The following is a 25,317-nucleotide window of genomic DNA, read 5'->3' as shown; positions in this document are numbered from 1 at the left end:
TTAATTTAATTTTTTTTTAATTTTTATTTTTTAGAGAAAGCGTGAGCAGGGGTGAAGGGCCATGGGAGCTGGAGAGAGAAAACCTTAAGCAGGCTCCATGCCCAGCACGGAGCCCAGTCTCACGACTCTGAGATCATTAGCTGATCTGAAACCCAGAGTCGGACGCTCAACCGACTGAACCCCCCAGGCGCCCCTCTAGTAGCCGCATTTTAAAAAGGGAAAGGAAACAAAGTGAAATTAGCTTTATTTATTTGTTTTAAAGATTTTCTTTCTTTGGGAGAGAGAGCCAGCACAAGAGGGGACGGGTCAGAGGGAGAAGCAGACTCCCCGCTGAGCAAGGAGCCCGATGAGGGACTCGATCCCAGGACCCCAGGATCATGACCTGAGCCGAGGGCAGTCGCTCAATCAACTGAGCCACCCAGGTGCCCAGAAAATTAGCTTTAATAATAGAGTCTATTTAACCCACTATATCCAAAATATTATTTCAGGAAAACATACTAATAAACGTTGTCATTATATCGTAACAGATATTTTCCATTCCTCACGCACAGTCTTTGAAATCAGCTGTGTGCTTACACTGTGGCATGTCTCCATGCCAGAGTGTCAACAGTTAAAATGAAATGAAACAAAAAATAGTGAAGTTTAATGAAAAACATTTTATACTGAAACGTAAGTGAACTAAAATCAAATCAAATCAATTCAGGTTCTCAGTCTCGCTGGGCCCATTTCTAGCGTGGCTGATGGCTACCCTACCCGCCAGTGAGGCGGTCTGTATTTTTGTTACGAGTACCTTCTCCGGGTTTGGGTGACATTGATACTCTGGGCCCTGCACCGTGTTGATCCCCGGGCTGCAGGTGTCCCCTGCTCCGAGGAGCCCGGCAGGGGCTCCGGGCCAGGTGATTGGTTTGCCTTTGCCTCTGCCCCTGTCCTGCAGGGGGCTGTCTCTGTGTGCAGCCCCCCACCCTCTGATGAGGTGCAGGACCCACACAGTGGCCAGGGCTTCCTTGGACAAAGGAGAGGTGCTCGTCCAGTTCTGCCCGTAAAAATGAGGCCTAGTCCTCAGAGAAGCTGTGAATCGAGACTTCCGGTCTCCTTCAGGAGTGGTCCCTGGGGATCCCAAACCCCACGGCGGTCCGCAAGATGGGTCTTTGCAGGGTCACTGGGAACAGATGCCAGGTGGGCCCCTGGGGCCTGGGAGCAGCTCTCCTGTGCCGACACAGTCTTCCCCCTCCCCCATGCTGAGTTCTGGAATCAATGAGCTCATGAGCTCTGCGAGGGCAGGGACAGGGGTGGCGCCTTGTTCATTGCTGTGTCCCCAGCCAAGCATGGTGCCCGCGCCTGTGGAATGAATAAATGTGTCTGTGAATGAAGACCGACTTCAGGGTTGCTCCCGGTTTCCTTCCTTCCATCCCACCCCTCGTCCCCCTCCACCTGCCCTCAGCCTCTGACCGCTCTGCACTCCGTCAGCTTGGAAGGCCTTCCTCTTCCTGACACCTGCCAGAGCCCCAAGCCACCTTTTAGCTACCCTCCCCCCGTCCGCCCCACCCAGGAGGCTCTGTGATCCCCCCTCGCGCTCCCTCTCCTTGCCCCGCTCCCCGGACTCCTGGACGTACACCTCCGCTTGCCTCGCTTGCCTCCTGTGAGGTTCATTGTGTGTGTCAGTCTCCCCAGCAGGAGGTGAGCTCCTTGGGGACAGAGCTGGGACTTACTCATCTCCGCGCTGCCTGCCGGCCGGGTGCCATTACGGCCGGAGCCCCGGGGAGGGGCCCGAGTCCCGCTGGGCCCGGCCAGCTGAGCGGCACGGCCGTGGTCCTCCCGTGCAGGGTGTCACCGAGGGCTACAACGGCACCATCTTCGCCTACGGCCAGACGGGCAGCGGGAAGTCCTTCACCATGCAAGGCCTGCCGGACCCACCTTCCCAGAGAGGCATCATCCCCAGGGCCTTCGAGCACGTGTTCGAGAGTGTCCAGGTAGGGGCCTCGCGGTGGGAAGGGGCAGGGCTGGCACTCAGGGCCTGGGGGCTCCCCAGACGTTCTGGGGACTGGTCCTGGAGCACGGGTGCCCCACCGCATGGACCGTAAGCGCATCGGAGCCTGCCGTGACCCAGACCCGGCCGAGCAGAGGCAGGCTCCGATTTCTGGAAAGGGGAGGGGAGAAGAACTTCACTCTGAGAAAATTCTGCCTCCCAGTTCCATGTTTTACTCCTGCCGTTTTTGGATTTTAACATTTCACTTGCTGTCCCACGCGGACGCGATGATCCCGAACACCAGCCCGAGAAGGGGCTGTGCCAGTCAGAGCGTCCCTTTTTTGTTAAGCGGTTGCTACAGACCAAGCCAAGTGCAAAGCCCTTTGCATCAGTATCTCACCGAACCCCCAACCTGGCCCAGGAGGTCACCATTGTCCCCCTTTTTGAGACAGGGAAGCCCAGACTTATCGCCCTTCTGTGCTGGGCAAGATCAGTTATCCCAGTGTCCAGGCTGCAGGTGCGAATTGCTCTGGTGGTCACTCCTGGCCATGAGCAGAGATTCCTGCCTCGAGGAAATGGCAGGGAGGGGACTGTGACCCCGGTCAGCGCAGAGCCGGCTGTACCTGCTCCCAGGACTCATTTTGGGGCCCCACCTCCGCTGAGGAACATTCGCGACAAGGAGGGATCAGACCATAGCCAGTACTTGGTCCTTACCTGTGGCCTCAGTTACTCTACCTGGATAATGGGGAGGCCTCTCCCCTTTCCTTTCCCATGAAGCTGTGGAGAGAGCATGAGACAGTAGCACTATGAGAATTGTGTAAGTCAGAGAAGCCCGGGGGCCCACGAGCTGGAGAGGAGGGGCGGGCAGCTAGGCAGGCAGGCAGGGCCGGGAGGGGTTGGGGACTCCCCTCCTCATGACGTGGTCGCCTCTCCTGTCGCGATGTCCTTTCATGATGTCCTAGTTGAGGAGGGCATAGGTGGCAGGGTCAGTGCTGGCAGCAGGCGTTCAGGGGTCTTTGCTGTCCCTGTCCACACCCTGCAGTGTGCAGAGAACACCAAGTTCCTGGTCCGGGCCTCCTACCTGGAGATCTACAATGAAGACATCCGTGACCTGCTGGGGGCTGACACCAAGCAGAAGCTGGAGGTGGGTGCGGACGTGGCCTGGACAGGGACGGGCAGGTGGAGGGGGGGCTTCCTCAGAAGCACAGGGAAGATATCCTGGGGGCACAGGCCCCTGTTCAGATGAGAGTGGGGACTTCTGAACTTGAATTCTGGAGCATTCTCAGAGTCCCTGCTGCAGGAGAGGGGCTCACAGGCTTACCCCCAACCACACAGTGGGGGGCTGGACCTTACCTGGGGTCATGCCACCATAGCTGGTGAAGGAGATGGAGTTTTGTGATAGATTTCATTTGAAAAATGGGTTCTACTTCTAAAAAAAATTACTTTGAAAATCTCTAAGGGCCGCAAAAGCTAGAAAGAAGGTAATGATTATCAGTTATTGAACACTGTTTGCAGACCGCTTGAGACATATCGCCTTATTATGAGTCACAGTGATCCTGTTGGGATCCTGCCATCCCCAGTGTCCCAGTGTGGGATGGGACGCTCAGACGGGTTAATTCACTTGTCTAGATGTGTGGCCAAAACTGGGCTTGAACCGAGGTCTGTCTGACTTCAAGGGCCTGAATCTCAAACATCCCATTTCACACCTGTTCGTGGCTTCAGATTCTGGGACTTTGTTTCCCTTTGCAAGCGGTCTGGGGTGGGGGCACCCAAGGACCGGTGACGTGACCCTTATAAAGTGAGGACTGAAGAGGGCAGTGAGGACGAGCTGCTCACAGAGCCCGGCGCACAGAAGGCGTTCAAGTGCAGTGGCATTAGCTGCTGTGAGGGGTCCCACAGGGCAGGCAGAACTTGGCTGACCCTTTGGGGAGCCCAGTGAGGTCAAGTGACCTGCCAGGACCAGACAGGCAGTTGGTGGCAAGGCTGGACCCAGGTCTGGGCCTGAGTGTGAAGCCTGGATTATGTGTCCTCTCTGGGACTCTTTAAATGCTGGGTGGGCAGGGTCAAGTCCAAGAGGTGGGAGGCCAGCGGGGGTGTGTGTGGGGGGGGGAGGCTGAGCTAGTCCTGTGGCCAGAATGAGGGTGGCTGCCCCTGACTCCCATGCTCCCCAGGGCACATGCCTTGACAGCCACAGGAAGGGGGGGCAGAACCAGGTGAAGGGGCTGCTGCCGATGCCTCCCGGTCCTCCTGACCCCCGGGTACTTCTAGATTGGACAGAATGTCTGAATCCCCTGGTCCCCCCCACTCCCTACCATGTGGAGGGGGCAGGGCTATTTCCCTACTCAGCTTGAGCCTCCAACTTGTCCCCTGACCGCCCCCCACTGGCCCTGGGTTCGCTGGGGTGGGGGGAGTCTGTGAGTTCCTCTCTGACGTACGACCGCTCTGCGATCCGAGTGAACAAATCAGACAACGGGCAGCAGCTGTCTTGAAAAATGTGTGTGTTCTGGCCATACTGGGGAAAAATCTCTAAGAATTTGGGCTGCAAAGACCCTTAGAGAGCTTCTTGTCTGCCCTTTCCTAGTACAGATGAGGAAACTTGAGTCCCAGGGAGGGGAAGGGACGGGGCCAAGGCCACACAGCTGATTACTAGGAGCGGTGTTTGTACCAGAACTTGCGGGATCTGAGTGGTCAGGTGCTTTCCTGCCAGAATTCTTGGGGATCAGCAATATAGGGAACCCCCAGGACACTAAGAGGCCAGTAGTGGTTTCCGGCCAAGGGAGGCACATCCATCAGTTGATTCATTCATGCAGCAAAGACCGGGAAGACCTCCGGGTGCCGGGTGCCAGGCCACGTGCCACAGCGGGTCCACACAGGTGTGACCTCTCTTCCTTCCAGGCCCCATCCTGACAGGCCCGGCCCCTCCTCCTCAGCTCTTGACAAACACAGCAGCGCTTTGCCCTTTCTGTGCAGGAACCTCCAGCCGCCCACCTGGAGTCTTTCTACTGTCTTCTCCATCCTGGAGCTGGAGCTGCTGAGTCATAGCTCAGCCTCCAGACAGGAAAATGGGGGGGTGGGGAAGAGGAAGGCAAAGGACATTGCTCCCACGTGTCAGTCCCGAAAGGCCAGCCTGGGGGATCTGGGCCCCCTGCCAGCCTGCACAGGTCTGCACCCAGACCCGAGTATGGCATGGAGGACCCAGGCCGTGAGGGCTGGCCACTGGGCCCCTGCCCCATCTGGGCCCGAGGCCTCAGGCTTGGTGAGTCAGGCTGCCCGGGGGCCGGGGGCTGGGGCTGCCAGGGACAGATGCGCTCCGGGACACTCCCTGCCTGTGCCCTGGGGGGTGTGAGCCGCTGTGTCCTAGGAAGGTACAGAAGGGTGCAGCCTCAGGAGGAAACTGAGGCTCCAGGCTCCTGGGTAAGACAAGCTGCCGGGCACACGGTCAGGAAAGGGGGAGGCTGGATTTGAATCCAGGTGGCCGGGGCCCCACAGCTTGGGCTCTGAATCCGTGCTTAACACAGGGCCTGGTGCTTTCAGTAATTAGAGGTGAGTAGATCAGCTGGAGGGAGGCATTTGGAGAGGCGGAGTTTCCCTCCCTCCCCCAACCTCCACCACCCACCACCCTGAGGGAAGCAGCCCACACTGGGTGATGGAGGTGAGACCCTCGGGGCCTCTCAGTGTATTGGGGGGAAGTGTCAGGAGTCCCTCCTCCCCAGGGTTGCCTGCCCCTTGCTGGCCACATCCCAGCCGTTGCCCTGGTGCCTGGGCTCTGAGCCGGGTCGCAGGGAGTAGTTGGTTGGGCACTCAGAGCCTCCCTGGGAGAGCAGGGCTGAGACCGAGGGGGGCCGGGATTGGGGGGGGATCCAGAGGTTGGGGAGCAAGCCTTCCAGAGCCTAAAAATAGGGCAGTGGCATCCCTACGCAAGGGCTTGCCTCCCCGCTCCCATTCCCTGCTCCTGGGCTGAGCCGCGCCCCTGATGCCCTGTGCCGGTGGCGCCCCTCCGCGTACCCGCCAGACTGGCTTTTAGCTCCATCCTCTTCTCCATCCTCGTCACGGGCTTGCAGAAATAGGATTCATCTGACCGATGAGGGAACCGGGGCCGAGAAAGGCAAAGTGACTTCTCCAACCAGCAAGTGGCAGAGCCAGGCCTCTAACCTGGGGCTGCCCGACTAGGGACCTGCGGCTCCCGAGGCCGAGGCGGGAGCACCGGCTCACTCCCCAGGGCGCAGGGCCCACCGTGTGCTGGCGGCTTCCAGGTCCTGGGAGTGCTGCGGAGGTGAAAGTGGGCGGCAGCCCAGGCCGGGGCCCAGGTGCTGGGAGCCAGGCGCTGCCGGAGCATTTCAGGCCGGCTTCAACCACCCTCTGTTTGCAGGGTCTCCTGCTTCTGTCCTTGGTGCTCTATCCCTACCCCCACGTCCTAGGTCAAGGTCAGCCCTTTGTCATTTCCAACCTCGGTCACTGCCTCTCTCCATACTCCACCTCTGAAGTCTTCTATCTCCTGGGACCCCGTTGCTGCCCTGGTACTAATAGCTCTGTGACCTTGAGCAAATCCCTTCGCAGTCTGTGCCTCAGTTGCTTTTCCGTTCTGGGAAGCCCAGAACGTCTGGATCTGGGTGTTTCTCCACACTTGAGCAGATAGGGTGAGCCTGTGTGCCCCCCTCCCCCCGCCTCGATGCAGCAGAGGCCTGGACCCACCTGGCACCCCGAAGCCCCCTGGAGCAAAGCACTGAGCCTTCTGTGGCTCAGACCAGCAGGGACATGACTTGTCCTGGTTCTGCTCTTGCCAGAGTGCTTGTATTTCCTCACACTCGAAAAATACTGTGCTTCACAGCTCTGTGTCAGCCACAAAACAACTTGGCTGCCTGGAGAGGAAGCGGGGAGCAGTCAGATAAATTAATTACTCGCAGCCGTCATGCTGAGGACTGGAGGCCTGTTTGAGCTGCGGGCCAGTGGGAGTTCTGGGCAGCAAATGGCCCTTTGCCGGCCGTGATCCAAGGGCCTGGGAACGTCCCTGTTTCCCTGGACCCACAGCAGAGAGGGGATCAGGAGCCGTGTCGACAGGGCAAAAGAGCAGCTTTCCGAGCCCTCGGGTAACTATGGGGTCAGCCCCTGGAAGCTGAAGGTCCCAGTCTAGAAAGCACCTTCATAATAATAGCACCGCCAACAGTGCAGACAGTGGCTGCCACGTCCGGAGCACTGGCCATGTGCCAGGCCCTGTGCCAAGCCTTGGACGGGCCTTATTTGACTGACTCCCCACCACATCCCTAAGAGACGGGTATCTCATACCCATTTTACAGATGTGGAAACTGAGGCCCGGAGAGGCTGAGTTATTGGCTCAAGGTCCCACAACAAGGAAGAGGTGGGGTGGGTTTGAGGCTGGTTCCGCCTGGAACAAAGCCCCTGCCTGTTGCAGGGACCTTGAGGTGTCAGCCCGCACTGCAGGAGGACGGAGGTGGCCTGAATTGGGCCCTTCCCCCGATTCCTTGGGGATCCCTGGTCCCACCCGGCTCTGACCTGTCCCTCCTGCCCACAGCTGAAGGAGCACCCGGAGAAGGGGGTATACGTGAAGGGGCTCTCCATGCACACGGTGCACAGCGTGGCCCAGTGTGAGCGTGTCATGGAGACGGGCTGGAAGAACCGCTCAGTGGGCTACACGCTGATGAACAAGGACTCCTCGCGCTCCCACTCCATCTTCACCGTCAGCATCGAGATCTATGCCGTGGGTACGTGCAGCTTGGGGAGGGGGTGGGGTAGCCAGAGCCGGGCTCCCACTCCTGGCAGCCGAGACTCTTCACCTCCTGGGGCCTCGGGGGCCCCATCAGAAAGGGGGAGAAGCTGCTCGAACTGCCTGGGGGACACCCGTGAGGGCCCTCCTGTGCTAGGGCCCGTGTTTCCAGGATAAGCGGCATCATCAACACCACCGCTAGCGGCTCATCCCGAGCACCGAGTACGCGCCACGCGGCTTCTGTGCGTGAGCCCATTCTGTGCGAGAGCCCACTCTCCTTACCACAGCCCCAGGAGGCGGCTATCAGCGTCATCCCCATTTTACAGATGAGGAAACCGAGGTCCCGCAACTAGAAAGCGTCAGAGCTGGCCCTCGATCGCAGGGCTGTGTCCCCAGGGTGTACCGCCTGCACCGTTGGGAGTCTTCTCTTTCTCTGCAGTGCTCCCCACCCTTCAGTCACCTCCCGCTTCCCCCTTTCTGGAAGAGTCCCTGAGGAAGGGAAGAAACTCATACTTATTTCTGGCCGCCAGTAGCGCTGTGCTAAGCACTTCACAGTGTTCCTTCCTTCTTCCGTTGCTTCCTTCTCTTTGGCCCACGGAAGTCCTAGAGGCAGGCGTTCTAATTGCCATTTTTCAGATGGGAAAACTGAGGCTCTGAGAGGTACAGTGGCTTGCTTGTGCAGGGTCTCACTGATAAGCAGGGGAGCTGGGATTTGAACCCCCGTCTCTCTGATATCTGGGCTTTTCCCAGTAACATGGCAGCTGCCTCCAAGTCCATCATGAATAGAACTCTCGAGAGCACTGTAGTAGGAAGCAGCCTCGGCCCAATCAGAAACATAACTCTGGAGAGATCCCCGACCCAAGGTCAGTGGCGGGGTACCTCCTATGACATTGCCCGGCATGTGTGGTAACCCGGCCCCAGGCCAACCGTCTGGGGCTTGCTGGGTCTGAGTCTCCCCACAGTGCTGACACGGGTTGGGCAGGGTCAGTGAGGCCACAGCATCGTGCCGTGAGGCTGCGGGTGGGGGGCAGGGATAGGACAGGGGAGGACAGATCTGGATGGAGGAAGACAGAGTGCCTTTGGGGGTGCCTCTTGGTCTTTGCAGAAGGGTGTGAAGGATGGGGCAGGCTGCCTGGAAGCAGGCTTTTAAACAGACTTATTTTTTTAGTTTCCTTTTTTTTAGAGAGCGAGTGCGTGAGTAGGGGGAGGGGCAGAGGGAGAGGGAGACTCTCAAGCGGACTCCACACTAGGCCTGGAACCTGACGGAGGGCTCCATCTCATGACCCCAAGATCACGACCTGAGCCAAAATCAGGAGTCGGACACTTAACCACCTGAGCCACCCAGGTGCCCTATAAGCAAATTTGAAAGGTGTTTATCATTTTCCTTATAAGATAAGTTCAGTAAAGCTATTTAGGAATTAGAGAAAGGTAGGTAAAATTACCCCTAAACACAACTAGTAGCATTTGAGTGTATTGGGTTTTTTGGGTCCTTTTTATCCTACGAAGTTTATAAGCACAATCGAACTCTACATTGTATTAAGTTTCTCCCCTGCGCTCCATTCCCCACGCCACCCCTGAGCATCTCTCCGGCCCTGTCTTTGTGACCATGGGTGCCAGCCGGAGGACGGCGCATCTCTAACGCGCTTTTCTAACCAATCCTTAGGGGGCCGTGAGGTTGTCTCCTGTTTTGGCCTGTTGCAAATAACGCCAGGATGGACATCTTGGTGCATCAGCCCTTTTCTGCTTTTAGAGTCATTTCCTTGGATGCCATTTCCAGGAGTGGACCTCCTGGAGCGAAGGGTACAAACCTGTTAAAGGCTCCTGGTACATTCTGCCGAGAGCGCAGTTTCCATCCCTCTGTCCTTCTGCCGCTTAACAAAACAAAACACCTCAAACCTCGAGCCCCTCACGTGTCCAAGCCTCTCCTGGGTGCCAGCCGGACTTGCTGTTTCCTTACTCCAGGCTGCTGTGCGTGGTTTCAACCAGCAGGAGACCAGGACGAAGCCCCCTGCCCCTCCGCCTGCCTCCCTACCCCCATCTCATTGGGAACGGAGTCAATCGGTTTTTCCCAAGTTTCATAGCTACTAAGACACAGAATCAAGACTGGACCCCCAAGTTCGGTGTCTTCCAGACCTGAGCCCCTCTTACCAGCCAGTGCCCGACTCTTGTCACCCTCAACGCTGGGGTCTGCCTTGTCCGCACAGCCTTGGTCACCACAGAACTGGGCTTGCTCTCAAGGGGGATGGACCCCTGCTGTGTGCTGGGCCCTGGGTCAACTCTGTAAAAATGTGCTCTCGGTTTACTTTACTCCTCCCAACAACCAGCCTGAGTGGGGAGCTGCTGTTAGTCTCATTTTGTGGCTGTGAGAATTGAGGACCAGAGAGGTGCATGGCTCTGCTAAGGTCACACAGCAAGGAGGAGGCAGCGCTGGGCAGGGAACCAGATCCAAGAGCCTCCAAAGCCAATGTCTTTTGCAGGGAAGGATACAAGGCCCTGGGTGACCTAGTCACACACCCCCACCCTTGGCCTCACAGGAACTCTGGGGGAGCTATTGTGATCACTGAAAGAAATCCCATTGCGCTCAGAGAATAGTCTGGACCTTCCAGCCCCTGCTCCCCGAATCAAGCAGCCCTGTGTTCTGACCTTGGGTCCACTACTTAGCAGCGGTGTGACCTTGGGCCAGTTAGATGCCTTTCTGAGCCTTGGTCTCCTCTTCTGTAAGATGGGTTCAGTGATAGCGCCTCTCTCAGGGGCTCTGGTGGCTAATGTGAGACCCCCGGTGGATGGGAGCGCTCGGTGCCTGGTGGATAAGTGCCCCACGCGGGGCTCACCGAAAGCCCCTCACCCTCCACCCGGTCCATCCGCAGACGAGTGGGGCAAGGACCACCTCCGGGCCGGCAAGCTGAACCTGGTGGACCTGGCGGGCAGCGAGCGGCAGTCCAAGACGGGTGCCACAGGGGAGCGGCTCAAGGAGGCCACCAAGATCAACCTGTCACTGTCGGCCCTGGGCAACGTCATCTCGGCCCTGGTGGACGGGCGCTGTAAACACATCCCCTACCGGGACTCGAAGCTGACGCGGCTGCTGCAGGACTCTCTGGGTGGCAACACGAAGACGCTGATGGTGGCCTGCCTGTCACCTGCAGACAACAACTACGATGAGACGCTCAGCACACTGCGCTACGCCAACCGGGCCAAGAACATCAAGAACAAGCCGCACATCAACGAGGACCCCAAGGATGCCCTCCTGCGCGAGTACCAGGAGGAGATCAAGAAGTTGAAGGCCATCCTGGCCCAGCAGATGGGCCCCGGCAACCTGTCAGGTGGGTCCCAGGGAGAGGAGGTGGCAGGAAGGGCCGGGCACTGGGGACAAAGCCTCCTCCCTTGTTTTCTGCCTCCGGCTGCCCGTCCGAGAGATGCAGAAGCAGCCCCATCTCCTCGCCGCTTCCTGTGAGCATGGCTTTTGAACAGCCAGAGGGAGCCCGCTTGGTGATGGCCAGATGGTAACCGCTCCCGGTGGATTCAGGAAGAGGGCTGTTTGGGCTGTTCCTCAGACACGGCGCTGTGGCCGGCTCTCGACTCCAGCCCCCACCCCACCCCCCCCCGGCTGCCTGCTGTCTCTGTGCCACATCGTGATGCTGTGCGAGTGCCGAGGTGACTCACTCCCCCGCGTCCCACCCCCACTCAGGCACCTTGTGATCGCAGCTCTCACACCTGGGTGTTCGGCTGTCATCTGGCATGTAGAAATCTACAGGCTTCGCGGGGTCCTTGCAAACTCCAAGGCTTTCTTTACCTGAGAATCCCTTGCGGAAGGGAGCACAAAAGAGCCTGAGTCTGTCTATTCACTCATCCACCTCCCTACCCACCTTCCTTTCTATCTATTTTACAGACCCATTCATCTACCCACCCATCCATCCACCCACACATCTATCCATCTACCTGCCTGCCCAACCACCCACCCACCCACCCATCCACTCACCCATCCAGCCACCCACCTACCGACCCACCCACCTCCCCACCCATTTATCCACCCATCCACTCACCCACCCACCCATCCACTCATCTGCCCATTTCTCCATCCACTCATCCCCCCACCCGTCTACCGATCCATCCACCCATCCACGCACCATCCGCCCAGCCAGCCAGCCATCCACTCACCCCACTTCCCCACCTCTGCCCCTACTCCCCACCGGGACCTCTCCTCTCTCCTCACCCACTCCAGGGGTGGCATCACCTCGTGGCTTTAAACACCGTTTCTGTGTTCCTGGCTCCCATGTGGCCCCAACCTGGCCGTGTGATTTGTGTCCAGATCTTAATTCATAAAGGGGACTGAGTGGGCCCTCTGAGAGGTCCGTGTCACACTAGAAACAAGAGGATGGCACACCTCACGGGGCCACGGGGGGAAGCACCAGTGTTGGTCAGGAGGCAGGGAGGAGCGACGGGGAGCCGGAGCCGGATTTGGAGCCATTACTGGGGTTTCTATGGGAAAGTGCGGGCAGGAGCAACAGCCTAGGACTGGCTGGTCTGAAGGGTTCCTGTGGGTGGGGGCACAGGGCAGTCCCTGCTTGTCGGGTCCTGGCCCCCGGGGGTTTAGGGCAGGGGAGATCCCAGCTGGGAGCGTGAGTTAGACAGAGGGGTGGGAGGGGCGTGGACTTGGCGTTGATTGGTTGGTAGGCGAAAGGTGGGCCAATAGCTTGTCCACTTTCTCTAGGAATTAGCTGGCCCTGCGGGGGGCTATCTCCTCCTGGCCAGCAAGTCCCCCGTGATACCAAACATCACAAAATAATAGACAGTTTTAAAAATGATTGTTACACAGTGTCCTCTGAATTCCAGACTTGAATATCCAGTTCAGTGATCCCTTAGAACTTAGCATGTCTGACCCTAAGCTCTTGATCTCCCCCAGCCTGCTGGTCCCCAGGCAGGTGATGGCAACCCTTTCCTTCCCAGTGTTCAAGCCCGAAACCCTGGGGTGGCCCTTGGTTTCTTGTTTTTGCTCAAACCCATATCCAATCCAGCAGTAGATCTTGTCTCTGCCTTTAAGACTTTTCCAGAATCTGTCCTCTGCTGTCCTAAGTCACTAGCATGTCCTACAGTAGCAGAGCACCCCCACCCTCCAACAGGTATCCAGGTGTCTGCCCTTATCCCCCTCAGTACATTCTCGACACAGCAGCCACGGAGGTCCTGTTCAAATTCAAGTCCTTTTACTGCCCTGCACACACCCTCCACAGCCTCTTTAACCGAGTCAAAGCCAAAGTCGTCAGCATGGCTTCCAGCATCCCCTTAACCACCACCCCACTCCCTCTCTGAGCTCCTCTTCACCCATTCTCTCCCTCCCTCATTCTGCTCCAGCCACATTGGCTTCCTGGCTGTTCCTGGAACAGTCTGGTCCCACGCCTGCCACGGGACCTTTGCACTCACTGCTCTCTTCTGTCTATAAAGGTCTTCCCCAAGATCTCTGCCTGTTTCTCCCACTTCCTTCAGGTCACTGCCTTTGCCTTACCTTACCTAAGAGGTTCTCCCTGAACACACTGTTTAAATTGTACCCCCATCCCTTGGTTCTTATCCTGAGCACCTTTCCTGCTTTCTTTCTCTTGCTAGAACATGTCTGCTTGTAACATGTTAGCATTTTGCTTATTTGTTGTGTGTTCCTTCTTCCTCTGATTGAAAACTCAACGTGGGTGTGGAGTTTTGTCTGTTTTGTTCAGTGCTGGTTCCCCGGTGCCTAGAACGTGCAGGTGCTCAAGAAATATTTGTTGAATGACTGTGTAAATTAGTATTTTACGTTGAGACGTGCTTGAAATAAATCCAACACTGTGAAGTGTGTTTTGCCTAAGCACGTGGTTCTCTCTTTACGATTTCTGCTTGGTTCCTGCAAACTTTGTGCACCTTGGTCATGGCCCTCCTTCTGTCTTTCCCCCAGCCCTGCTGTCCAGTCCGGTCCCCCAAAACCCAGTCCAGACTGAGGAGAAGCTGATGCCCCCACCTGTGATCCAGTCTGACACAGAGGCCGAGAAGCAGCTGATCCGGGAGGTAAGACCCTGGGGAGGTGGGAGAAAGGCAGGCAGGTGGGGCCCCGCAGGAGAGAATCTGCTGAATGATATCATTTTACCCCACCATCACCGTGGGGTTGGTACCACAGTCTCCTCTTTGGAGCTCAGAGAGCCGAGGCTCAGGGAGGGGCTGTGACTTGCCCAAGGTCACGCAGCTAAGGAGCGTCTGAGCTGGGATTTGAACTCAGGTCCTGACTCCAGAATGCAGCCCATCTCCTGTCAGGGCCTGCATGGGGAGCACAGGGAGGGGGGTGGGGCATCTGCAGGGGTGCCGTCTCTCTTCCGTACTCTAGGAGGGGGTGGCTGTGGTTTGATGGAAATGGAGGCCTTCCTGGTGGTGGGAATGGCCTGTGCTGAGCAGGGGGGCAGAGCCGAAGGAGTTGGCTCCCAATGCAGGTGCCAACAGGCCAGAGGCTGAGAGCCAGGAGGCCTGGGTGGGCAGTGGGGAGCCCCCAGGCACCCATTTGACCTGTGGATAAGTGGGGTGTTGGCTTCCCAGGAAGAGCTGTCACGTGGGGGCACCTCTTCCTCCCCCAGGTACGCCTTCCAGTGTCTCTGGGAACCAGCAGGGCAGCTAATAATACCCTGATTACAGACACCGAGCTGATCCCTAGTGAGGGCTTATGCAGCCAGACTCGGCAAGCCCCTGACTCCCGGCTTAGACTCCGTCCCGACTCCAGGCCCTGCTGGTTTCCGGAGATTTCTGCTATTTGAGGGCCCCAGTCAGACACCTGAGCATGGGGTGGGACACTGGCTTTTTCCGGAGAAGGAATGCCAGGCAGGGACAGCTCTGCAGGTACTAGGGCATGGATGTGTCGGCAGCTGGGCCTCTGCCCCTCAACTGTAAACTCCATTATAAGCCCTGGGGCCCCTGGGAGCCCTGGAGAGGCTGTGGGGGCCTGGGGCCCAGCCTCTGGGGGGCAGACTGGGTAAGACCTGGGAGTCTGAGTCCTGCGGGCTGGATGGCTGGGAGAAATCGGCCAGAGTCCCCAAAGGCTGCCCATGATAGGCAGAGGCTCTCACGGTGGCCCCCAGATGGACTTTGTCCTGGCCCCACGAAGGTTCTGGGAGCTCAGCTGCTCCTTGCCATTCCTCTGCTGGCCTGGAGGCTCCTGGGGCGGGGCCAATGTCAGGTTCCTCTCTGGAGCCCTGGACCCGGCTCCTGGGGAGGCATGGGGAGGGGCGTCTGTTGGGGATGGCTGAGCCCAAGCCCGCAGAAAGAGAGGAGTCACGTTTTGGGGGTTCCGAGTGGGTTTTGGAATCATGTAGCAACAGGTGACATCAGTCACAACACAGTAGGGCTGGGAGTGTTGGCCAGGGGCTGGGATGGAAGCTTCCCTGCATCCCCCCTCCCCCCACCAGGAAGCCGGTTGGGTGGGGCAGGCACCCTGGCCGAGGGACAGGGTGCCACCATCCCCTCCGGGACCCCAGAGAAGAGACTCTGCTCCAGGCTGGCAGCTCCAAGGAGCCAGTGATTGGCAGGCCCTTCTGCCCCAGGGATGGCAGTTGCTGGCCTCATCTTCACGGGAGAGCCCCGTGGCCGCTGCCTCCAAGCGCCACCACCTGTGGCCACCGAGCGTCCTCTCAGCTGTTTCTTCTGTGAGCCACACTCGGCAGAAGAGTCGAAGGTGCCTGTCTTCCCTCTCGCATTCCTTCCCATTTCACTTATGACTGACTCATGTTTATTGAGCACCTACTATGTGCCTGGAGCTGTGCTTTCCTTTCCCATCCAGAACCAGTCAGGACACTCGGGATGGGGGGGGGGCCTCTGTGTGGGGCGACCAGGGCACCAGGCCAGGGATGGGCTCCACCACAAGTGGGAAATGTGACTCTGTGGGCTTCAGTCTCCCGGCTGCACCAGACAAGGCGGGGAGCGGATTTGGACCAGAAGATTCCTAGGGTCTATCCCGCTTTTCCGTTCTGCAAGTCCAGTTCTTGGTGGGCTCCGTGCCCTGGGGCAGGCTGTTTAAGCTCTCGGATCCTATTTGCTCATCTCCAGGAGGCTTTCCTGCGGCCGTGGGAGTGGGAGCTGCGGGTGTCTTCTCACCACTGGGCTGCGGCCCTGGCACCAAGCAGGACAGGGCGGGGCTGGGTTTGCAAGCGTTTCCTGAGCCCCTGCTGGCGCTGGGCCCTGTAGCTGGGGGTGCGCAGGGGGCCGTGGGACAGTCGTTCTGTTGCGAGTGTTGGAGCACATTCTGGAACTGCGGGGGTGATCTAGTGCCGGGAGAGAGTCCGCGCTACGGGAGGGAGACGGGGATGGGGAGCAAAGTCAGTGAGCGGGTGGGTTGGCCCCACGGTTTGTCCGCTGTCGCAGGAGGACGGGGAGCTTTCAGGCAGACCTGCAGGTGGACGGGAAGGTGTGTGCTGGGATAGTGTTCTCTGAGAAGGGAGAGGTGGAGGGTTGCAGAGGGAGGGAGAGCAGGAGGACCCAGGAGGGCGCTGGGCCGCTGAAGAGGCCCACTGTGGTTCGGGGTCACACATGTGCAGCTGGGACTGGAAGTTGGTACCCGCCGTATGTGTGCACGTGTGCATGTGTGTGCGTATGCATGTGTGTGTGCACGCGTGCACCTGCGTCTCCAGCCAGGTCTCGCCGCTGTGCAGGTGTGACGAGGCTGAGGCCTGGGTGTCACTGGGGCCAGGGCCGCACTGGGAGGGAAGTGTGGAGGGGGCTCTGTGGGAGTCAGTGGTGCTGGCTGAAGGAGGAGTGTGGGGTAGGGACCGAGCCCCTCTGGGGAAGTGAGGAAGCCAGGGCAGGGGGGTGGGGGGCAGTGAGAAAGCAGATGGGGTGTAGGAGGTCTCCTCTGGCCACCGGAGAGCTGCATGGTTCTGACAAAGTCACCTCCCTGGGCCCCAGTAACCCCGCGTATTGCGCTGAGGCTCAAATGCATCTCAAATGGGCCACAGAATGCGTAGTCCCATATTAATGATCCTCTGTCCCCTTCTGTCCCTCCTCGAGAGCCCAGGTCATAGTGTCTGTGCCGCTGTAGAACTCTGGGCTTGTTCTGTGCTTCTGGAAGGGTCCTGAGGAATTGGGCGTGTGCAAGGGGGCTCTCCGTCCCCTCCCCCTGTCCCATCCCTCTGGCTCTCTCAGGGGCGGCTCCACGACACAGAAGGTCACGTACTGTCATCAGCTTGCACCCCCGGCCGCGCCCGTGGGAGAAGTGCATCAGAAGCCTGAGCACTCCGGTTATCCTTCCCGCCGGCAGTCTGCTTCCCTGAGCCCCTCCCTCCTCTGTGCTAGGCGACAAGGCTGCAGGAGGGGATGGTGCTGTCTGAGAGGGTGGTCAGGGAGGGCTTCTCGGAAGGGGTGTTACTGAGCTGAGGCCGGAAGGAAGAGCTTGCTGGGGGGCGAGGGCAAAGACCCCGAGGCAGGGGGACGTGGGCCAGTCGAGGAGTGGAAAGTGGGCTCTATGCCCAATGTGGCAAAAACGAGATAACAATCATCTCAGGGTGGGCCGTCCAGATCTCTGGGGACTCGGTCAAGTCGAGAGGCTTAGATCTGTCCTGTAACATAGGAAGCCATTGACACATGGTCTAGGGGCCCCTGGGTGGCTCATTGGGTTGGGCGTCCAACTCTGATTTCAGCTCAGGTCATGATCTCAGGGTCGTGGGATGGAGCCTCACATCTGGGCTCTGCGCTCTGCTGGAGGTTATCTCCCTCTGCCCTCTTCTCCTCCTCCTCTCTCTCTCTAAAATGAATGAATAAAATCTTTACAAAAATGTAGATAAAGTTCAGAAGGGCCTTCACCAGCCCATGTCGCCCCCGTGTTGTGTAGGTAATCTTAACTTTGTTCTTTGGGCTTATTGGTATTTCCCGGGTCGTTTGAATGAAGAAGGCAAACTGAAAGCCGCCTCGTGGAGTGGTGACCTGACGCTGCCCCTCCTCGGGTCCCCCCGACTCCCAGGAGTACGAGGAGCGCCTGGCCCGGCTGAGGGCCGACTACGAGGCGGAGCAGGAGTCCCGGGCCCGGCTGGAGGAGGACATCACTGCCATGCGCAACTCCTACGATGTGAAGCTGTCCACGCTGGAGGAGAACCTGCGAAAGGAGACAGGTGCGCGCCCGGCCCGGCCCATCGGGAGGGTGGCCAGCTGGTTCTCCTCCCCATTTTACTAACTGACCTTTATCGAGCACTTCCTACACTCCAGGCTCAGTTCTAGGTACTCCTCAGGACAGCCCAGCAGGTAGGTACCACCATGAGCCTCATTTTATAGGTAAGGAAACTGAGCACAGAGAGGATGAGTAATTTGTCCACGGTCACACAGCTGGTGAAGTGGGGTCAGGATTGGAACCCGGGCAGTGTTCTCACCCACCCAGCCTTGTACCTGGGAAGCCTTAGCCCCAGGCTGGGCTCTGGCCCAAGGCTGATTTAGCATTACAGCATATCACCCATATTTCATGGGTAAGTTCCTTCCCCCCGTTTCTGCATCTTCTAGTCTTCTCTCATTTTTGAGCCCCTCTGTTACCAAAGCAACCACATCCCCAAAATAAGGATTCAATTATTAGCAAGAACTTTCACCTTGCTGAAGATTTTCCTTGTCTTTTTGACATTCTAGAACATTCCACCCTACCACTATCATCCAAACACCTGCGCTGCCAGGCTGCTCAGTCTTCCTAATACTCACCCAAATACTATAAAATCTACCTTGTAATGACAACGATATTGGTGGGTGCCATTTATTGGGCTTTGCTCTGTGGCAGGGGCTGGGTGCCGGATTCTCCCTCAACGAGTGAGGGGGCACTGAAGCCTCACATTGCCAGTGTGCAAACTGAGGCTTGGAGAACTTCCAGCCGCTGAGCTAGGGAGAGGATGTCCTCTTTCAGCAAAGGGAACGTCCGGACTCTCTCAGGGGAGCCCAGGACACAGTGACAAAGCAGTGGGTGGATGTAATGCCCATGAGCTGGGAGCCCTGAGAAGGCCTGTGGGATTGCAGGCTCGTCCACTCTGGCAGACGCAGAGGAGAGGGAAGGGCAGGTTCTAGCATATTCTGTCCTTCACAGTGTTCCTCCCGTCCAGTTTGAATATTAGGCCTCCAAGTGGTTTTATTTGGTCTAACAATCATCCGCAGTGTCCATTTAACTCCTACAGATCTAGCATTTCCTGTGGACGAGAGCCCTGAGCGGGATGCCCTATGGGGGCCTCTCAGGGTCTCGGGTGTGAAATCTGCTTGCTGATCAGGAGCTCTCGGCCTTGGAGGCCATAAGACCCACAGGGCAGTCACCTTCTGTGTGAAGAGCAGCCCCAAGGCCACGAATGGCTGGGGAGGTCAGAGAATGGAGAGCTCCTGGTGCCAGTCAGGGAAGACTTCCCAGAAGAGGAGGAAGGAGATGGGGTCTGAGTTCTGACAGAGGAGAGGGCAGAGATGGGAGGCCAGTATTTGGGGGCCTGGGAGGCTCTGGCTCTTAAGCCCGTCCCTTAGAGACGGTGTGCTTGGGGCCGGCCGCCAAGGGGTCGCTGGCCCTCCTCCGCGAGGAGCTAAAGGGAGTCTCCGTTTGCAGAGGCTGTCCTCAAGGCGGAGGTCCTCAAGGCGCAGGGCACGGCCAGGGCTGAGTTTGCCAACAGGTCTGAGTCCTTCCCCGCGTTCCACTACGAGATGGCCGTGAAACCCGAGGTCTACTCCATGCCGTGCCCTCTGCCCAACGAGGACGTCTCCAGGCCTCAGGTTTCTCGCGGGTTCGAGGAGCTGCGCACGGCGGAGACCTCCAAGTCTGACGTGTCTCTGGGGTCTGAGGAGTCTTCCACGCTCGAGGAGACCTCTGTGTCCGAGGCCTGCCCTGGGCCTCAGGAGCCTTCCCGCGTGGGGTTCTCCATGCCCGAGGCGGAGGCCGAGAGCAGACACCTTCCAGAGCAGTCGGTCAGCGGGAAGGCCGTGGACCCCGCGCTGCAGGCGGGGCCGGTCCCCGAGGAGGAGCAGCCCTCGCTCGCGGCGCTGGGGCTGTTACCCCGCCTGCACGACCCGTTCGCCGAGGTGGAAGCCAAGCTGGCCAGGCTCTCCTCCACGGTGGCCGCGCCCGAGGTGCCCCAGGCAGACACAGCCAGGCCCCCCGCACAGGTAGCCGATGTCACACGGGATGCCACGTGGAAAGTCAGGCAGAGCTCGGCGGGGGTGGGGGGGGCACACGTGTCACCGGGCGCGCACCGATGTCCGTGCGGGGGGCTCCCGCTTGGTGGCCGGCCCACGGGCGCTGGTCTTCGGGGGTCCGGGAACCAGAAGCCCTGTCTTGTGGACAGCGATAGGGAAGGGGGGATGGAGATAGGGGGCTTTGCCAGGTGGGCACCCGGTCTGCTAGTGGAGGGACACCCACCTGAGGGGTTAGCCGAGTTGCCATGGTTACACTGAGCTTCCAGGCCTGAAGGAGGGAGCCGGGGGAGGCTGGGGGCTGCGGGAAGGCTGCTACCTTTCAGGGACCCCCCCCCCCATCTGGCGGGGGCTGCTCTGCCCTCCTGTCGCTTTGCTGGGTGCCTTCTCCCCTTTCCACTCTCTTTCATGGTTTAAATTCTCTTTCCCTTCTCTCCCTTCTGTTCTTCGTCCTTTGCCTTCTTTCCTTTCCTTTCCTGTGTGTGTAACAAAGAGCATAGGCCTTTGAGTCGGACAGACCGGGTTAAATCCCAGCTCGACCACTCACATAGTTGTGTGACCTCAGACGGTCACCTTTCTGGGCCTCAGTTTCCTCTCCTCTAAAATGGGGGTGCCGACACGTGCTTCACCTGAGGCAATGCAGGTGATGCTCCTGGAGCGGGCTCCCTCCCTGGTTCTCTCTTCCCTGCTCCCTCCTCTCCTCGCCCCTGCTCCCCTCAGCGGGGACAGGCAGGAGGAGGTGGTGGCTTGGTGAGGCACTGGGCTGGGGCGTGCGGGGCTGAAGGGGAGGTCAGGGAGTGGAGGATGATTCCGGCCCACTGTCCCTCTCCTTCCCCCACCCCGTCCTCCTACAAGCACCCCTCCCTGACGGATCTGCTGGGGCCTAGTGTCCTTAGGTCTGAAGCTGAGTCAGCTGACTGCCTCCTGCCCGGGCCTGTGAGTCCCCGCCCCACACCCTGGGCCAGGCCCTCAGGTCGAGGGAGGAGTCCCAGATGCCTGGGTCTTCCTGTGACATTCTGGGCCTCAGTGTCCTCATCCCTGAGACAGGGACTATGACCCCAGCCCTCCCCCAGCTTATGGGAGCTGGCCCGTCGCAGAGCAGTCCTACCTCTTATTATTGATGGATTAAGAGGCCACTGCTCAGTGATTTTCCAACTTTGCTTGGCCTTGGGAGCCTGTCTAAAGCAAGGAGGCCCGGTGTGTGCTGAGGGCGAGGGCTGCAGGGTGGGGGCCGGGGTCCCCGAGGCGCTGGCCGGGAAACACCTGGGTCCCATGTTGAACACTGCTGCTCTCAGACCCCTCCCTTTTCTCTTCTGCTTAAGAAAGCACAAGAGGCCATGGGGAACGAGAGGAAGGCTTTAAATCGACCCACATGTGTGGAGAGAGAAAACTATCTGCCACCCTCTGGACTGGATTGCTGGGTAGGGGCTGACGCACTTGAGGTTCTCAGTAGATGGGAGATGGGGTGGCCAGGGGCGCCCTGGCTGTAAGGTGACATTGAGATGGGACCCAAGCAGGAAGAAGGGGCCAGGGCAGAGCATCAGGCCGGGGGATGGCATGTGCCAAAGTTCCGTGGCTGGGAAGATCTTGACTTTCTCAGCAATGGAAAAATAAGACTAGAGAAGCAGCAGGGTGGATAGAGCAGGGGGTTGGGGGAGGCAAGGAGGGGCATGGAGGGCCCGAAGGCCATGGAAGAAGCTGGATTTTCCTGCAAACGTACTGGGAAACTTTGTAGGGTTCTCATCGGGAAAGGGCTGTGATGGATTTGTATTTGGAGAAAATTGTGCTAGCTGCCATGGGGAGCCTGGGTCCTGAGGGGCAGGAGAGCAGGACGGAAACTGTTCTGGGGTGTTGGAGGAAATGGTGGAAGTAGGAACCTGGTCGGGTGCATGTTTGTATAACTGGGTGCCTCCGAGCCAGAAGTGATCGCCCTGGGCCGTGAGGGACCCAGCCTCTGCCATCTGGGATTGAGGCCACTGGGAGTTTGTGTCCAGGGACCGGCCTCTCTGCCTCCATCTTGGTTTCTCTTTGTGCTCAGGAGGTTGACCAGGGCCCAGAAGTGGCCGAGGAGACGGTGTTGACAGCAGAGCCTGGCATAAGGGCTGAGGCTGAGGCCCAGGTGGCCTTGGAGGCTCAGCCTCAGCCTTTGCTGGCCATGACCAGTGTGAGAAGGGACAGTGTGGGCGTGGAGGTGGCGGTGCTGACTGACGACCTGCCGCCTGTCGTGGACCAGCAGCAGGTGCTTGCCCGGTAAGTGCTGGTGCTCGGGGCTGGTGGGACCCCGTGGCAGGGCAGGAAGGGGCTATGCCCCGGGCATGGGGATGGGAGTGCCCATAGAGTCTTCACTGAGCCTCCTCTCTGCTCCTCCTCCTGGCGAGGGTGAAGAGGCCCTGAGCTCTGGGGATGGTACTAGTCAGCGGGGCGGGGCAGTGCTCGGCTCGGGGAACTGTACAGGTGCCACCAGACTCCCTCAGGCACCTGCTGGGGAACAGCTGCTCTAGGAGAGAGGGAAGGGACTGTAGCCTGCCTGGCATTCACAGGAATCCCAGGGTGGGGCAATGCAGGCTTTCCTCGGCTCCCAGTGAGCCTCCAGTGCCCTCCTGATGAGAGACCTGCTCACCCAAGTGACAAGCCACCCGATCACCCTCAGAGGCTGCCTGCCCTGGGAGCTGGGCGTTCTTCTCTCTGTGCCACTTAACATTTCTGAGCCTTGGTTCTCACTTCTGTAAATGAGACTAGTGTCAGGCTCACCTCCATGACAGCCCCATGGCCAGCGGGTCAGCCTCCTCCCATCAGTGGCAATCTCAGTCCCACAGTCCACAGTTCAAACATGAACTGAGCAGGGGCTGCGTGCTGGGAACCAGGACGCAAGGATGAATGAGCTGTCACCTTGTCTTCAAGGACCCCACGGTCCAGGGGGAGGCAGCTACCCAGGCCCAGGGAGGGCAGCTTATGTAGCGCGAGAAGCAAGTGTGTTGTGCAGTCGACTGCCTGGGCTCCCGTCCGCCTCCATCACTATCTACCTCTACCACCCAAGCCAACTTGAAACCTCCCTGTGCCTTAGCTTCTTATCTACAAAAATGGGTGATAATAAGAGCTCCAGCCTGAGAAGCTGAGGGTCAAATGAGACCACGCCTGCTGAGCATCAGGCCCCAAGAAAACTCTCAGCACATGTGGCGGTGTTCAGGGTGTGGTCTGGAGTTCGATCAGGGAAGCCGTCATTTTCTGTTTCTTAGAGTAGCTTTGCTTAGCTCCACCTGAATGAGGTTTGCAGGACAGATGCCTCAGGGTGGCATCGAGATACAGGGCACAGCCCAGTGGCACAAAAGTGCAGCGTGGGGGAACAGCCTGGCTATTGGGAGAGCGCGCAGCGAGGAAAGCTAGAGCGAGCTGGGTGGGGGGCTGCAGGGGGAGATGAGGAAGCACCAGGCACCAGGGCTGCTCTGCTCTCACAGGGTGCTGGGGAGCACGGCCACCAGCCTGCTGCGCTGTGGGGACCATGGGCTCGGGGAGGCCTGCGGCGGGTGGTAGGTAGTTGGCTCTGGTCCATGGCGAGGTGCTCGCCCATCCTGTTGTGCGCACAGGCCTGGGTGGATCTGCCGGGAACCCGGGTTGGACCCCGTGCCCGCGTCTGGGAGGGGTTGTTGCGAGGCCCCCACGACGTCCGGCTGGACAGCACACGTGCTGATGGCTAGGTACCGTCACGCGCGCCTCCTTCTCCCCGCCGGCAGTCTGCAGCTGTTGGAGCAGCAGGTGGTGGGGGGCGAGCAGGCCAAGAACAAGGACCTGAAGGAGAAGCACAAGCGGCGGAAACGGTACGCGGACGAGCGCAAGAAGCAGCTGGTGGCGGCCCTGCAGACCTCGGACGAGGACGGCGGTGACTGGGTGCTGCTCCGCGTCTATGACTCCATCCAGGAGGAGGTGCGGGCCAAGAGCAAGCTGCTGGAGAAGATGCAGAGGAAGGTGAGGCCCCCCCCCACGCCCAGGTGGCCCTGACTCCGCCCCTGGCATCTATCCAGCGCCTGCTGTGTGCCTCGGCCGCCCTGGAGGCAGCCCCGGTGACGGACGGACGCGTCTGCTGTGCTGGGAGAGTGTGTGTGACCCATGGGACAACAGAGAAACAAGGGGGACAGCGCCAGACAGCGATAGTGAGGGAGTTCTAGGGGAGGGTGGTGAGGTAGGACAGACGTCCGGCTTCGAAGCCCACGGCCAGGAAGGCTGAGATGTCTTCGGTGCAAAAGGTGAGTTTATCAAAGCAGGGGGACAGGACCCCTGGGCAGAAGGAGCAGCACCCGGGTCATGAGGAGTGGCCCGTTATGTATTATCAAGTTGGGAGGGGGTTAGGGATAGGGCAAGCCTCCGAGGAATTTTGGAAGCAAGGTTTCCAGGACCTTAAGGGGGCTAGCTATTGTTGGGAAAAGGTCATTTATTACCGTCTAAGAAAACCCGAGTCATGAGACCCTTCAGATGGATATGGGTGGGTCATATCTTGGGGTGTGACTGCCAACACGTATCTCGGGGGGTTTAGAGATAAAGGAAGTTTCCAAAGGAATTTGAATGTTAGACTTACAGGGGAACGCCTGGGTGGCTCAGTCGGTTAAGCATCTGCCTTCGGCTCAGGTCATGATCCCAGGGTCCTCAAATCGAGTCCCACATCCGGCTCTTTGCTTAGCAGGGACCTTGCTTCGCCCTCTGCCTGCTGCTCGCCCTGCTTATGCTCTCTCTCTCTCTCTGTCCCTTTCTCTCTCTCTGACACATAAATAAATAAAATCTTGAAAATAAAGTAGACTTACAGGATCCTGCGGGGGGAGTGGTCAGGCTAAGCTTGCCTCTTGCCCTCAGCAGAGTCCTACATCCAGGCAGCTGAAATCCTACAGGAATGTCCCTCTGCCTGTTTCAAAAACTTGTCAATGGGCTGTAGGCAGTAAGGAAATTTAATAATTTTTCTTCTGCCTTTGTTTTGCAAGTCAGGTGGCTTTATTTTTTATTTTTTCTTGGATTGAAGTACACACGTGCAAATCACAAGTGTGCAGCTTCACTCATTGCCACGAAGTGAACGCACCCGTGAAACCAGCACCCACGTCGGGGGACTGAATATTAGCGGAACCCTAAGTTCCCAGGGCCACCTTGGGTGGGGGGCAGAGAAGTTTTTCTGGAGGCAGTGACTTCTGAGGTGGGACCTGAACCTTAGGAAATGCAGGGCCAGGTCGTGACCGAACGAAGAGTCTTCCAGGCCAAGGGAGGGGCCGGTGCCATGTATGAGGTTAGCGGCTCCAGGAGCAGAAGGGAGGCGAATATGACCGAGGGCAGGGAGGGAGGACAAGACAGAGGAGGAGCGGCCATCTGCTTCCCTCGGCGCACCCTCGGGGGCTCTGGGCTCTGGGCCCTGACACGTCCCCCTTGGCCGGCCGCAGGGCACCCCTCGTCCCCATCCGACGCTGCCAACGCAAGGATCTTGCCAGAGCAGAAGCTGATGCTTTTCCTACTCCGAACACTGTAGTGT

At 58.7% G+C, this 25,317-nt stretch overlaps 1 protein-coding gene across 1 annotated transcript in view; it reads left to right on the top strand.

Moving 5' to 3' along the window:
- KIF17 (kinesin family member 17) overlaps positions 1 to 25,317 on the top strand; it is a 42,196-nt gene that overhangs the window by 4,129 nt on the left and 12,750 nt on the right. The window contains 10 exon segments of the mRNA XM_057305102.1: positions 1,824 to 1,970; positions 3,009 to 3,110; positions 7,497 to 7,686; positions 10,556 to 11,008; positions 13,606 to 13,715; positions 17,641 to 17,788; positions 19,234 to 19,787; positions 21,137 to 21,235; positions 21,853 to 22,064; positions 23,546 to 23,777. Of these exon segments, the coding sequence (XP_057161085.1) occupies positions 1,824 to 1,970; positions 3,009 to 3,110; positions 7,497 to 7,686; positions 10,556 to 11,008; positions 13,606 to 13,715; positions 17,641 to 17,788; positions 19,234 to 19,787; positions 21,137 to 21,235; positions 21,853 to 22,064; positions 23,546 to 23,777 (2,247 nt within the window).

The sequence above is a fragment of the Ursus arctos genome, unplaced genomic scaffold (assembly GCF_023065955.2).
Source record: "Ursus arctos isolate Adak ecotype North America unplaced genomic scaffold, UrsArc2.0 scaffold_32, whole genome shotgun sequence".
NCBI classification, from domain to species: domain Eukaryota; kingdom Metazoa; phylum Chordata; class Mammalia; order Carnivora; family Ursidae; genus Ursus; species Ursus arctos.
The sequence above is the reverse complement of the archived record's forward strand: the minus strand, read 5'-3'. Positions and strand labels throughout refer to the sequence as shown.